Below are 15,530 nucleotides of genomic sequence, written 5' to 3'. Positions count from 1 at the left end.
ATTAAAGCAATTATTCCTCCCTTCCTTCGGGACAATTAAATTGTGACATATCACCAGATAAATTGGACATTCCTGAATAAGAAATTCTCTGGTTTTCTGAAGACTTTTTTTTCCCAAGAACGAAAGGCGCTTTTTATTTATTTATTTTAGAGGATCAAGGCATCTTTTCCCGAATAAAATGTATGGTATTACGAGTGTAGATTAACAATATCATATTTTGACTTTAATGTCATTATATTGAAAAATACTACTTTATTCTTATAAATTCCAACTCAAAAAAATCCATCTTTGTTCTTGTAAAGATATTCTTTTTTTTTCCTCCTTGAAAAGCCAGGACATAAATGTGTGCAGCATCGTTATCACAGTTTTCCTCTTTTATATCACTGGTCCCCTCCTGTGGTGGCATTGCACACACACACACACACACACAAGAAAAATTACAACATGTCACAGATGTAACCCAGATTTACAATATTGGCGGATGCATCATGATGGAAGTTTTTGTGCAGCTTTCCACTGTATTTGAATACACAGGACCAACTTAACCGCTCATCTCCTCTTAAATCTGAATAGATTTAAAGCTATTGATTGTTCACTGACAGTGATCAATTATGTATGATGTCATTTTTTTCTACAATTATGTGTAACATTTGTACGTGATGTCTCTCACAAACCAAATTGCCCAATCCTCATTTACACCTGGAATTAAAACTACCAAATCAAAAATAATCAAATAAATTCATGACAATAATATTCAAGAGTATTTGCGTCCATGCAAATTAAAACAATTTCTATGATTTAAAAAAATATATATATCCTCATTAATAATGGATGGAAATATTTTTTTTAATGTTTTTTTTTTTTTTTAACTCCCTCTTGATTTCATACAGATCCAAAGTTGACAGTGAATCACATTTGTTTTGTTTTAATGCAGTATGGTTAGCATTAAACAATTACAGCAAGGAGGCAAATTGGTTGAAACAAGAAAAGAATATCTAGGAAATAAACAAGAATGAGGCAGTATAATAAGTGGCAATGTCATTGATTTATTTGTGTTTATGATGGGATGCCACTTTCCCAGCACCCAGCAAGCGATTGCAGCATGTAACCATCACAGTTCCTCTTACTATGGATACAATAGAAATGTTGAACTTTTTTTAAAAATGTATTACTACACAGTTGTTTTTATTTTGTGTGTGTGTGTTCAAGACATGAGGATCCCATACGATAAAATCTCCAGGATATATATTTTTTTGTAGAATGGCTAATCCATTACATGAATACTGTACATTAAAAAAAAGTCTGGAATCTAATATGGATAAAGTATGAGAATGTGATGACATATGAGTATAGTTTAATATAATATAACAGTATAATATATATAGTAATTATTATTATTAATATAATATATATATATAAAATATGTAATATAATATAATGATATATACTCAATCATATATATATATATATATATATATATATTATATAATAATAGTATAATATAATGGGTTTGGATGTAGTGGTAAAATGCCTTTAAATGTGTCTCAATATTTACAGTAAGGTATGAACTTCTTTGTTCTGACCACGTAACATTTAGTACATTTCAAAGTTATACATGCACATACAAGCCACACTTTGTAGCTAGATTGTCCATAATAATATACAGTAAGAATGCTGGCAGAAGCAAATATGATGTCAATACTGCAGTCAGAAATGACAAAACAAACATCAAGTGCCATATAAAACTTGAAAAGCTGTTCAGTTTCCTTTCTGGTTGTGCAATGTAAAGGAGAATAACACACATCAGAGACAGCTTACAATTGTCATTTTGGTAGCTTGGAATCAACTGCATGAGTGCAAGCAGTTTGGTCCCTTTAAAGAGCAAAACTGGTCATCGAAACCTTCCTTCCAACCCATTACAACGGGGCTCATAGCTATTTTTGCTTAAATCTTATTAACAAGCTAGCATTAGCAAGCTTATTAGCATGATGTCATGTGAGTTTAGTTGCTTCAGAAATTGCTGAGACAACAGTTCACATCTTAGCATTCGGTTTTTTATTTTCTATAGGTAATAATTAGCAATAGAAATCGTCTGTTCCAGGGTCAAACTGTCAACACAGACAATATTTGAAGAAACAATGAAACATACATCATTTTAAATTTATTAAATTAACCAATAGCCACTAAGTTGAAGTTCTAATTCTAAATTGCACGACATCAGGGGCAGATTCCGATGTATCCACCGAATCCAGAAAAACTGTTCATTTTATGTTTGAGTTCGAGGACTACTTGGGTGCCAATGTCAAGATTGACCCAAGGCAGTAAAGGTGATCAAGGGGTTAGCATGTAAAAGCGCACAGTTCTGAAGTTTGGGGTTCAAATATTGCTTCCGGGATACCTCTGTGGAATTCGCATGCTTTCGTGGTTGTTTTTCTAGAAATTCCATAAAAATGCATTTTAAGAGAAGATGTTACATTGGTGTCCAAAAGTGTCAATAAGTGTTTGTGTATTTGTTCTTCAATTAGCTTTCTTTTTTTCCTCAAAAGTCAGCTAGGAGAGGCTCCAGCTCATCTGTGGCGCTACTGAGGACAAGCAGTAAAGAAAATGCATGGATTTTTCCCTCTATTAACTTCTGAAGTCTGAACTCTGAGACTTCTCAACCTTCTGGAATGCAGATTAAAAGGAGCTATAAATCTGTCGTCTAATAGCGACAAATACAGTACTGGTAATTGGTGCCTTCTAGCTCACTTAGAAAGTAAAGTTAAAAAAAAAAGTGGGCCTAAAGTCGTACCTTGCCCTACTCTAGCAAATGTTCTCCATGTACAAGAAAGGCTGATGAGGCGAAGGACAATCAGCATTTAGGTACAAATCCATGTATGAAAATAGTTCAGTGGCATGTGGGACAAGCGCTAAAATGGCTAATCGTCAAACCTCGGCTCATCCCGTGGGATCGGGCCCACTTTCTTCATCGCTGCTGGAGGACGGCGGTACATGCTCGCCCATCCTCTTTAGCTTGGCCTTGTAGTAGTTCTTCTTCATCCTGAAGGCTTTGGCTTTCTGGCAAGCGGCTCGCGTCTTCTCCCTCGCCAGCTCCTGCTCCCAGGCCAGCACCTTCATCCGGTTCTCCCACTCCAGCAGCCTCATGTGCTGCTGCTGCTCCAGGACGTCTGCCCTCTGCTGCTGATCGGCTGCTTCATGTGATCGGCCGCCTGACGGGATGAGACGCTGGGTGAGGAAGCCCGAGGTGCCTGGGGAGGGGACGAGTATTCAGGATCTGCGTGAAGCTGTCGCTTAGAAAAACTGTGAAGTTCATGTCTACCTTTCTTTGTGGATTTTTAATGATGAATAAAGTTCATGTCTAGTTGCAAACGCCAAATAGCATCTGATTTGGTACCTGCTGCTGTGAAGTAGGCAGCAGGGAAGGATGAGTCCTGCAGCTCAGTATTGTGGAGGCTGGAGTTTGACGCGGGGCTGTGTTGCAAATCTGACCAGTCCTTCCCTGGTAGCCTCTCCAGGTCGTGACGCTGCAGGCAGATGGCCACGTGGTCCTTGCTGTCTTCAGCCTGTGCATCACACCGAAGTCTTACTTCCAGGTGAAATAGGACTTCATGTATTGTTATTGTCTAGAGCGATTGTTGTGATACCTGATTCAAGCTGCCATTCATTTGCCCTGCAGCATTTATAATCCTCAAGCTGCCTGTTTGACAGAAAAAGAGGGGAGGGTCTGCTGGTAAAATGAGCACACCCTTCTTACACATAAACTAAAAGTGATTAAAAATAAATGGCTTACAGATAATCGATTTCCTAAAATTTTACCAGACGAGCGCACGCACATGCAAGTTAGATTATGCGTATCCGTATCACTTGAACAATACTTCTTTGACACCAATTATGACTTTACTTTTATCATGGACTTTGGCGCCATCTTGGGACATTAAAGAATGTGCACGTAGGTTCCACAGAACAAACCGTGGTGTGAATAGTGTAATTTGTTTATATTGAAACAAGAAATGTAGCTTTTCACTAGTTCTTGATTATTATGATATTTTGACAAAAAACGTGGCACTATGTTAAATTGTACGTGTACTGCAATTACCACCATGACCTGTGCATGGCACGTAACGTTGTGATCTGTTATTAAGAAACACTGCCTTGATGAATGTGGACATTCCATTGACGGCATTTCTTGGCATTAATGCACCATTTCTGAGATGAATAACAACTGAAATGTACGCCTATTTTGCAGTGTAAACCTTATTTCGCAGTCTTTTGTTGACCTATCCCAGCAATAACAAAGCTAGCTATAACGCATGGTACAGGATACTGTAACACGTCAAGAATGATCGTTATCTTTCTTCCCCCCGTAAGTTCCGTAGTTTGACATGTAAAGCTGATCTGTACCTTCCACAAGCTTGCGTACCGCTGCTTTGTGGCCAGCTCCTCCTGCGTGGCTGGTAAGAGCAGCCTCGCCCATGGTCTGAAGTTTAATGGATTTGCAACAGGCCCGACATCGGGCGAAGTGAATGTCCTGGGTATCCTTAACCAGCCAGTCCTTGTAGACCTCCTTGGAGAGCCAGGACTCCTGGAATTTGCACTTCCCAGGCATGGTCGAGGGGAAGTTTTAGCTGGACCGCTATTCCACGCAGCCTCACCTTCCGCCGGTACGTTCAGGTTGACTCGGAAAGGGGGATATTATTTGCTTCACTGCGCCATTCGTTTAATATTTGTAGAGTTTTATAACCCCCCGCGCTATTAATGCAGCAAATCGGCCCAATGACGTCTACTTTTATTGCTCATTAAACAACGGATTTGCTCCTCAAGTTGAAGATTACCTGACAAAGAATGCAAAAACGAGTTTGTGTTTTGTACGAACGTGCCGCATCATGGATACAGTCGACTGTCCCGTTTTAACGAAATATTCCTAAAAGCATCACAACGCTGTTGAACTCTTGCACGTGACTCATTGCGCCCAATAGAAATTAGGCTCGTTTTTTTTGCCAGCCAATCAGCAACCAGAAAGTCCTGTGAGAAGTCTGATTGGTCAGAACGCGGCACAGAACGGAAGCCGGAACAGAATCACGTTTCCACAGTACAGACTAGTTATACTCGCGAGTCCCTACGAAAAGTTAACCTGATTTATTTGTGTATCTACAGTTGGTTACTAAATTATCCTAATCACTGCATATTCTATGAAGGTCCCGATCACTCTGACATGGAGACAGCAGCATTGGTAGCCCCAGTCACAGCCCTGGAGTTCCTTCAGGATACCTTTCTACTGACAGGTAGGCTTTGTTTGTGGTCAGTGGTCACAACCTTATAGAGCAGTGGTTCTCAACCTTTTTTTTTGGCTTGTGTATGTACCTCGAACCTTTTTGTCATACATGAGTGCCCCCCAACCCGTTCACTCATAGTACGTCTTGAAGATTCTTCAAAAATCGAACTTAACACAAATCTTGTTGTTGTTGTTTTGCCCTTGTTTGAACATGTAATTATTAGCCATTGTTTTCTTTTGAACTGCCTATAAATATAAATGTGGCCTTGAAAATAAATCATATAATTTAAAAAAAATATGAACCAAAATAGAGAAATTAAACGGCCTTTCTTATAAATCTTATAACATTTGCTGTGTGTCCTGCCAGGCACATATAGACAAGCAACCATTCACATTAACACCTAGGGACGATTTAGAGTATTCAGCCAACCTACCATGCATTTTTGGAGTGTGGGATGAAACTGCCATAAACCCACAACAGCCCGGTGAGAGCATGCAAACGCCACCCAGGAAGACAAGATTAGAACCCATCACCTCTGCACTGTGAGGTTGATGTCCTAACCATTCGGTAGTTGTGTTCCTGGTTAGGAAACACTAATATAGATCACAATTTCTTGAATTACACAAGTTCACAAGACATTTTGGGTAATTATATCATCACCATCATCAGCAAACAGGTGTGTGTGTGTGTGTGTGTGTGTGTGTGTGTGTGTGTGTGTGTGTGTGTGTGTGTGTGTGTGTGTGTGTGTGTGTGTGTGCGCGCGTGCGTGTGTGTGCGTGTGCGCGTGTGCGTGTGTTAGGGGCGCTTTTCTGTGCCTACTGCTCAGCGTGCACGAAGCAATAAAGGCATGCTAGAATCAGTTTGGTTTGGAAGAACACCACCTAACACCCTTGGGATTAAATACAATAGTGGTTCTTAACTCAAAAGTGGATCACAGTCACAGAGCCATTTTGTGTGGGTAATAAAAAAGTAAAATGAAATACTGGGTGTCAGCAGTTTTCAACAGTATATAAAGTTTCAAGGTTGAGAATGGCATACAATCAACTAATTTGCTGGCAAGCAAATTGATACACACACTCACTAATTGCCATTTCTGTTTTTCATTTGATTGTTTTATATTTATGGCCTATTCTTCAGTCATCTTTGTTATCAGGTGAGGGTCCAGTGTTGACGGTGTACAGTCTTCAACCTGAACCTAAAGCATGGGCCTCAGTACCTGTCCTCCAACAGCACCGCATCCATGGGATGAGGCCAAGAGTCTTGTCGACTGCTTCGCGACAGAGTTCATTCACAGAAAGTTGCAAAGAAACCAAAGGTAAACTTGATGTCAGCACGCATTTGGCTGCCACTGGTTGATGTCTACGTATTTAGTTTTCACATAGTGCTGTGATGCATTGAACCAATAATACTAATACATTTTCAGTTATCTGCTTTGTGTTATTCACTACAATTGATGAGCATAATCCCCCTCTCCTCAATCCCCAGGACTGAGCTCCAGCCCTGAACCCAGCTCCTATGACCTAGCTGTGTTTGGTGGGAAGGCGGTCACACTGGTGAGACTTCATTTAGATGTGTCTGCCCTGGAGTTTGCACGCTTGGAGAAACTGAGTCCCCTGGTGGAGCTTCAGGACTGGGTTCTGGATATCCGCTGGCTATGTGACGACAAACAGCCTCTCCTGTGTGTGGCGGTAGCCCACAACGGTGCCCTTCTTCTGGACATCAGCTCAGGGTATGTCTTGGCTCAGCGCTCGTGTCTGGAAGGGTGTCTGCTGTACTCTGCACTCCTTGTGGTGCACAAATCCTGGGCAGATACTGTTCTGGTAGGGGGGACTGTTTTCAACCAGCTAGTCCTCTGGAAGCCTGGAGGAGAAGAAAGTAATGACAAAGCTCCAGTGGAAAGGCGTTTGCTTGGACACACCGGTGTTATCTTCAGCATCTCTTACCTCCAGGAGAAAGGATGGCTGGCATCAGCGTCAGATGACCGCAGTGTCAGAGTGTGGGCTGTCGGTGCTTTGGGGGGCTCTGGAGGGAACTGTGGGGACTTAAAGCCAATTTGCTTAAGGGTGCTTTTTGGACACCAAGCAAGGGTCTTCTCTGTGTGCCTCTCCCCAAGGAGAGTGTTTAGCGCTGGGGAAGATGGAGCTTGCCTAATTTGGGACTCGGCTGGAGTTGGGACAGTCCTTCGCACTTTGAAGGGACATCGAGCGGGTGGGATTCGAGCGCTGGCGATCAGTGCAGAGAGAGATGTCACAGGCAGATGGGTGGCAACCGGGGGTGCGGATGGAGGGGTGAGGTTGTGGAAGGTTGAGGACAATGAAAAGGAAGACACTGTGACAAAGACGATAAAAGACCTGGAATTTTCTGGTAAAGGCACACCTAAAGTGGTTTGTGTCGTAGAAGGCGAAGGGCACTATCAAAAGTGGAGCCAGTGTAGGATTGTGGTTTGTACTGACCAAGGATTTGTTTACCAGTATGGTGAGGGCCACTGGGAGTTGGTGTGGCAAGGTTCTCCTGAGTTTCAGTCTTATTGTGTGATGGAAACTGTTAGTGTTAAAGTGAAAGACTCGGCAAGTAGAGCTAATTTATGTGCTGTTGGGAGCCTCAGTGGAGTCTTAAACGTCTTCCACATCTCTCATCCCCAGAATGGGATTGTCCTCCAAGCTGGATCAGGAAAGATTCACAGTCTTATTTGGCAGCACTGTGATAAATATGTGTATTTGCTTGCATCAGGTGCCGAAGGACGTGTCTATCGCTGGTGTATTGATGTGAGAGTAAGTGAAATGGGCACTTTGTCTCTCTGGGTAAAATGCTGCCCTTCATTTGCCCTGCCTGCTTGTGCAAAACGTTGGCTGACGGCTGCAGTGCGCCTCCCCTCCAAATCTGAGAGGGCTCTCTGGGTGTGCGGGGACCGAAGAGGGTCCTTGCTTTTGTTTCAGGAAGACCTGGAGCAGGGGTATGAGGACGACTTAACTGGCTTTATGCAAGCATATAAAACAAGTCATGAGACTGATGGAACCCTGAACGAGAAAGTGAGGCCAGAGGAACAAAAAGACTTGACGTTGTCTCCGCAAAGCTGCTTGTTTGGGGTGCATGGAAAACAAGGTGTTACATCAGTCTGTGACTATGAGGGACTTCTCTACAGTACTGGGAGGGATGGATGTGTGCGTGTTTTCAGAGTGCATTATACACAGAACGAAAAACATGAAGCAAGTGCTAAGGGTCTCCTTCAGCTGGTGGTTCTGAGAGTCCAGCGGGCTTGCAAAGGCATGGAATGGCTGGAGAGGGCTTTGATTATCAAGCATAACAATTCGGCAGTGAATGGCGTTATAAATGAATTTGAAAGCCCAAATACCATACAGGAGTCTTTGGCAGAAAGTCCCAAGGACCAAGAAGAAGGGTTAAGAATCAAGAACAAGGGAACAGAAGCTCGGTTTGTCATCTTTGGCTTTCATGCCACCCAGTTTGTGGTTTGGGACCCGGTAAGGCAGGAGAGGCTGTTAGCGGTGCCTTGTGGCGGTGGCCATCGCTCTTGGAGTTTCTGGCCGAGCCACATTGGGGTGTGGCCCGGATATGGCGCTCTGGTTTTCATCAAGCAGGGCTCCGTCCTGGCTTCTGAGTCCCCACTGGAGTCACCAAACTGGTCAGGCAGGGCAGCATGGAATGAAGGATGGAGCCTAAGGGAGGGCATACATGGGAGGGGGATCGGGTGTGTTTGCCGGCTGGGGAGCATTTGTGTTCAGAACGACATAACGGCAAATGTAGCAGGAATGTTGGGTCCGGATGGGATTCAAGATAAAGGGCCATGGGAAGTAATCGTGACGGGTGGGGAAGACACAAGCTTAACTGTTTTGGCCATACATCCCAGTTCTGGTAGCGTCACAGTCCTCTCCGTTATTACCGACCACATCTCAAGTGTACGCACCATGGTGGCATCAACTCATCCGGACGAACAGAAAATTACGACCCCATCCCAGTCCCTCTCTGCTCTGCTGATATCAGCCAGCGGGCGAGCTCAATTACAGTGCTACCGGCTGTGGATCGGTTGGAACAAGCGGAGACTGGCCCCCTTCTGCCAGGTGGTGCAGGTGGCCAGTCACCGATTGGACGAGCACTGGGAGAAGAGGCGGAACAGACACAAGATGGTGAAAATGGACCCAGAAACAAGGCAAGTCAGAAGACTGATTTGGCGTATTAACATAAATTGTAAATACTTTTAAGAAGTGTTCTCATCATGGCTGTGTGTTTTCAGATACATGTCTATGGTAGTGGTTGACCACAATTCGGACTGTGTTCTTGTGGCTCTTGCATGCAGTGACGGGGCTGTCAGGTTAGTGAGGTTCCTGCCAGTCTTTTTAGGTAATATTGACTGATAAATTATCACCGTACAACTGTGTATAATACACCCCGACCGCCCTCAAACGCAGGTTTTTTCCTCTATATGTGTGTGTGTAATACCTGATATGAGATAGCATTAGTTTAAGCAAAACCTGAATGACTGGTGATGTTCATGCATTTAAAAAATAAATAAAAATATGTTTAACTCGTGATCGGCCCCAAAATTCTAATTGTGTAAAGTCTAATTTGGATCATATTCTAATTAATTATGAGCTCATTTTTGTCATATGTATGCAGGATCAAAGACTGCCATGTAAACCAAGGTTCTGATTCTGATTGCACATTAGCGCAAACTTTTTAGCAGGTATTTATGGTAGCCGTTCAGGCATCAATATAACAGGTGTTTCAACCCTGTCTTTTTGTTTCTCTGCTCTCATATTTGTTTTGCCTCAATAGCAGTTTGATCGTTCCTCACTGTATTGATGTCTTTTCTAGATTGTTCTCTGTCAGTGAAACGAAACGCCATATAGATTTGCTGTGGGAGACATTTTACCACCAGCGCTGTGTGCTCAGTGTCGCCACCTGCAGCCTCCAGGATGGAAAAGGCAACAGGTGAGAACATAATATATTATTTATGTGTATATTTAATTTGTATAATTTAATTGTGGGGATTTTTGTAGTTTGTATTTTAAATCAAAATATCTGTTCTGTATGAATGAAATTGTAAACTGTATAGTGATAATGGAAGGAATAGTCATGACAATTAGCATTTGTATGAATAAATTCATTGCAGCATTCTAGGGAGTAGCTTGCTATGTAAACATTCAGTGTTGTGGAGAGTAAAGAGACATGACTCACCTTTGTCTCCTCGTCTCATCATTTACTGCATCTCCACAAAGCGATTGTTTTTTTTAAAATGGGTTTTTACAGTATACTTAATTACTGCACTGCGCTTGCATGTGGGAAAGGAGAGCCACAGTCCCCCATGCACCTTTTAGCCGTTTTTGACTGCCAGGCGGACAGTAAATCACAATACGCCACAGCTCATGACCAGCGAATGAACTCACACGCAGACTTGCTGATGTCACATACTATCCAACACGCCCCGCCTCTTAAAGCCACATGCGTTACACACTACAATATATACAGTATTTTCTATACGTGTTATGCTTGCACTTTTTTTGTTGTTCCAATATGTGGAAAATGTGTTCAAAGGTATATTCTAATAAGATTAATTGTGGAAACTTGATTCACTAAATTCATGATTCCAAACGTATTTCTGCAGGTATGTGCTGCTGTTCAGCGCTGCAACTGATGGCAAGATTGCAGTGTGGGAGCTGACCCAAGCGATCTCTAGCTCTCCAAGTGGTGCTCCAACGCCACCAATCCACTGCCTGACCATTGCCGCCCACCAGAGTGGTGTCAACTCATTGGCTGCTTGGACTCAAACACAAGGGCCCCAAGATGGCGGTTGCCTCATAACGGTTCCGAGCGGCGGGGATGATGGACAGCTGATGGTGTCCACCATCAGGGTGGACTACCTGGAATGTCGTGGCAGGACTGCGGGCTTTGCGCAGGGCCAACCACAAAGCCATCTTGGTGTACGTCTCCTCTCCCAGTTGAATATCCCTTTGGCACATGCAGCCCCTCTGACTGCCCTGAAGCTCCTCAGACCAGGCCTGCTCGTCACCACCTCTTGCGATCAGAGAGTCTGTCTGTGGGAGCTCTGCAGTACTGCCATCAAACACAGAGGGGTGCTGTGCTCCCATGTTGCCGATGCTGCAGGACTTGCAGTGTGGGAGGAGCAGGTGGCGGGAGATGGAAGGAGGAAGGCCGAGTCTGAGGCTGACAAGGTTGTTGTTTATGGAAGGACGGAAGGTCAAACAAGCTTAGAACAAATGGGAGGGAAAGTGGGATGTCAGGAGCAAGAAGTTGCTGATGGGTCATGGGAAAAGACAGAAGACTCATCAATTACGGATGAACAGACAGAGTATAGCGAGAAAATACACACTAAGGACCAAGCTGGAGATGAGACGATCACAGAAATTGCTTTGAGATCTTCCTGTGAGAAAAAAGAAGGGAAAGAAATGACAGGATGGGTGCTGATCTGCGGTCAAGGCTTCCAGCTGCTGCGAATTTGAGAAGAAGACAATAATGAAGCCATCCAGATGCATGAAAGGAAGAAAAGCGAGGAGGAGAAGAGCACACAGTAGCTTTTAGAGCAACAAGAAGTGGTTCTTACAATCATGTCACTAAAGACTCATTTTTGATTGCACATTGCCGCAATCAATAAAAGCATCTTGTGTTATATTCACAGACCTTTAAAATAAAGTTAATTTATTCTATCTCTTTATTCATTCATCATCTGACTATGAGGTAGCTACAAAGGTTGTTTATTACTTGAGTGGCTCAAGACCTGATAATAATCAAGGAAGCTTGTTTTTTAAGTGCTGTATAAATGTATTTGTTTTTGTTTGCAGAGAATGTTGACGGCGTTAAATTTCTGAACATAACAGGACATTTGGTGCACTTCACACGCTGTTTTGTGAGACAGGCCTCCCTCAGGAATTAATTACATATACTGTATAAAGGGGCTCGAATAAGAGCATATTGCGCGTGTTTACATGGCCTTTCAAAATCTGAATATTCAGCTTTTAAAACGGTGATTGCCTGCATGTAAACGTAGTCATTGATGCCATCTTCAGTCGACAGCAAGTGGCAAAATGGCCGCCCCCTAAGATGAATAAAAACGGCTGGATTTTGCTTCATAACTCCTATTCCATAAATGTAATATTAATAAGAATGTCTAGACTAGTGATAGTATTATTGTGTTGAAATGTTTAAGGTTGACTTCCACTTAAAAAATAGCACAAATAAGTTAAAAACATTTCTTATACTAAACACTTAAGACTTTTTATTGAAAGTTGTGCAAAAAGTACTGAAACATTGAACAGCTGGACGTGCCTCAGAAGTCTAGAGAAGGTCAAATTAAGTTCACTTGTAAAGGTTCTAGTCTAGTGCATTTTAGGTTCATCCTGATATTTACCATAAACCCCAACTCCCAAGTATATGTACTGTAAAGTGTGTGCGTACAGTATGTGTAGGGCAACTGTATGGTACTCCCACTGAATGCACCATTAATATTTTAATGTATTAATCTCGTCTCGTGTTGCATTTTGTCTTGTGCCTATCTCACAAGCTGTCATCACAGAGAGAAAAGAGGAGGAGGAGGGCGGAAGGAACGTGAAAAAAGTTAAAGATAGCAAGGAAAGAAGTCAACAGGTGCAACAAGTGCTGCTGTGTGGCATACAAGCATTGTTGCTGTGCTGACACGGTGAAGGTCAGGTGAGCTGGTGGGATTGTGGGAATATGAGAAGCTGGCCAGCATTGCTGTTGATGTTCATTGTGAGGTCACATGAAGGTGTGCTGAGAGAGCTGCTAGATGTTTACATCTCTTGTACTTTTTCATCATGTGTCGTTCCACAGATAAGAGAGCATCGTTTGAAGACTGACTTGTTTCATTTAACAAGCAGCAAAGGTAGAATTACTGTTATGCATTTAGTTTGATAGCATTTGCTTGTTTTTGGTGTGCCTTGAGAGCTCTTTGCCAGTTGATTGGGGTCTGTTAGTTCTTGTCTCTACAAATTGAAGCCTCCTCAGATGACGTAGCTTATAAGGTTCGTTGTCCAATTGATTTTATTATCCACCCCTTTTCAACCAAGTGATAGGAATACAGTAGACGCATTTTCAGGATCTGTATTTCAGATGTACTCTGATTTGCATGGCTTTTGTTTCCACAAATGGTGTGTAGTAGTTGACACTGTCACTAGTGCATTCAACAAAGAAGAAAGCAAACTTAACCTTGTTAAAACCCTTTTCTCATGTTTCAAACCGTGTTTTGCCAATTATACTGTATAGCATCCTCTGCACGCACAGCCAAAGATTTTCGTTTAAAAAAACAAAAACAAAAAAACAGGTTTATTCTTTTTTTATTTTATTTTTTAAAGGGCTATTCTTGTGTTGAAAAAAAGCAATAAATAATTAATATAATAAAACACGTCAAACAAAAGACACATCAAGCCATACAGCAAGTGCAAACCTGAATGTGAATGCAAATATCACAGTACAGTTCACATCGCAGAGACCATACAGCGTTTCCCAATCTTTAGCCAATGCAAATATTTTACATTAGAAAACTTCACAGCACGCCAGCAATCAAAACGGGGCAAAAAGTATCTCATTTCATTTTATTTCACTCAATTGTGCTATTAAATATAAAATCCTTCTGTAGTTGGAACACAAAGCGAGCAACAGGTTAATTTTACTTTCTGCTCTCTTGTGAAGGAGGATTTAATTGTTAGACCTTTCACGATACGTTGCTGGCATAGATACGGTGTTGTCAAAAAGTATTTGCCTCCTTAAATTATTAGTATTTTTGATTATTTTCCCCACTTAAATGTTCAAGATCATCAATTGTACATATCAGACAAATATAACTCAAGTATAAATATAGAATTGATTTTATTAGAAAACTATTCAAAGCTGTGGTTGTCTACATCATCTAAGTGCAATCCCTTCATTTTCCAAATCGTTAGTCCTCATTATGGTCCTGGGTGAGATTATCCCACCTGATTTAATTAACTGTAATAAATGTCAGTCACTCACAGGGCACATATAGACAATTACCATTCGCACCTTTGGACGATTTAGAGTCGTCAGTGAACCTAATGTATCCATAAATAAACTAACCCATAAATGTGACCTAACATGGTCTGTTAAATCAAAAGCAATATTACATTTCTCCAGAGGGATCCGAATCAGAACAGTACAATTCGCACAGCTACGATTAGATGGCATCATGGGATTTTACATTCCCCTTGCAAATTGTTCTTCCGCTCACGTGCATTCCCTGAAACCAACTCATCCTGCCACATTATTTCCTAGAAAACTTATCACTACAGGAAAGTGTCATTGATGTTTTTTGGACTTTTCCCTCAAAACATCCCTGGTGATGCAGCACAATAAAACAATGCTCTAATATGAAACTGCATTATTTGAGTTTGAGTAACTAAATAACCACATATTAGTGTTTACCATGGATTAATTTAAAGGAAGAACATACATTATGTGCATCAATGTCATAGTCTTTCGGGGCTTTTAATTTGTTTCATTTCACGATCGCGGTTTTCCAAGATATGTTATACAAGCATCTTCAAAATAACAAAAAACTGATTATTGGTAGTGAATACAAAATCAGTTTTGGACCAGTTAAATTGATTAATCTATGTAATGAGTAATCTATCCACTCCCATGGTAGCCTACATTTGATGATCTCTTCCAGCGCACTATGCATCACTGCAATTATGCATTATTTGGCTCACTTTATGTTTATTAATACCAAATGCCAACTGACAGCAAGCGACATTTGCTAATGTTCTATCAGTTGCAGTCTTATTTTGGTGATGCCGCAGGAACGCCTTCCTCTCATTGGTTCTTCCGGGAACAAAACAGGTGAGTCACACATAGCACTGATTTTTCTAATAGTTAAAGCTACACTGGAAAGAGAGTGAGATCATGTTTGGCATGACCTGAGTCAGACCCATTTCTATCTTGGTTTCACAGCCAAGCCTCATCTCCCGTCACGGACTCCCCAGCGGAGCAAACGCAGAAAGCGCAGCCATCAGCAAAGACCCTCTGCTCATGATGGGCCACTTGCACTCCTCTCTGACTCCACCATTACACCCTGGAGAACCCTCCTTCTCTCCGACTCATCTTTCACATCTATTCATGGAGGCCCTTCTCCAAAACCGCCTCCGTCGACCCTTTATCATGGGAATCAGAACAAAGCGTTAACTTTAAGTTTCAGCTCACAAGGTATCATTTAAGAACCTCTTTTTCCTTTAAGAAATCACTTAGGGGTCA

General features: G+C 41.9%; 2 protein-coding genes across 4 annotated transcripts; one reads left to right on the top strand and one right to left on the bottom strand.

Moving 5' to 3' along the window:
* Positions 1–1,026: 1,026 nt before the first annotated feature.
* fsbp (fibrinogen silencer binding protein) lies at positions 1,027–5,914 on the bottom strand. 3 transcript variants are annotated; one of them, XM_077544221.1, is made up of 4 exons: positions 5,707–5,914; positions 3,645–3,697; positions 3,395–3,563; positions 1,027–3,248 (listed from the first exon to the last, which is right to left on the bottom strand). In XM_077544221.1, the coding sequence occupies exons 1-4, from the start codon at positions 5,801–5,803 to the stop codon at positions 2,938–2,940; spliced, it is 630 nt and encodes a 209-aa protein (XP_077400347.1). In that variant the 5' UTR covers positions 5,804–5,914; the 3' UTR covers positions 1,027–2,937. The 3 variants fall into 3 exon arrangements, with proteins under 3 accessions (XP_077400347.1, XP_077400330.1, XP_077400340.1); XM_077544204.1 differs by lacking the exon at positions 5,707–5,914 and adding an exon at positions 4,402–4,890 and having other exon boundaries at positions 3,645–3,724; XM_077544214.1 differs by lacking the exon at positions 5,707–5,914 and adding an exon at positions 4,402–4,890.
* On the top strand, positions 5,057–12,137 carry wdr6 (WD repeat domain 6). The gene is made up of 6 exons (XM_077544110.1): positions 5,057–5,282; positions 6,427–6,588; positions 6,759–9,438; positions 9,523–9,600; positions 10,104–10,220; positions 10,894–12,137. Exons 1-6 carry the CDS (start codon positions 5,213–5,215, stop codon positions 11,747–11,749), a joined length of 3,963 nt encoding a protein of 1,320 aa, XP_077400236.1. The 5' UTR covers positions 5,057–5,212; the 3' UTR covers positions 11,750–12,137.
* The last annotated feature ends 3,393 nt before the right edge of the window (positions 12,138–15,530 follow it).

This window comes from Vanacampus margaritifer, chromosome 1 (genome assembly GCF_051991255.1).
Source record: "Vanacampus margaritifer isolate UIUO_Vmar chromosome 1, RoL_Vmar_1.0, whole genome shotgun sequence".
NCBI classification, from domain to species: Eukaryota; Metazoa; Chordata; class Actinopteri; order Syngnathiformes; family Syngnathidae; genus Vanacampus; species Vanacampus margaritifer.
The sequence above is the reverse complement of the archived record's forward strand: the minus strand, read 5'-3'. Positions and strand labels throughout refer to the sequence as shown.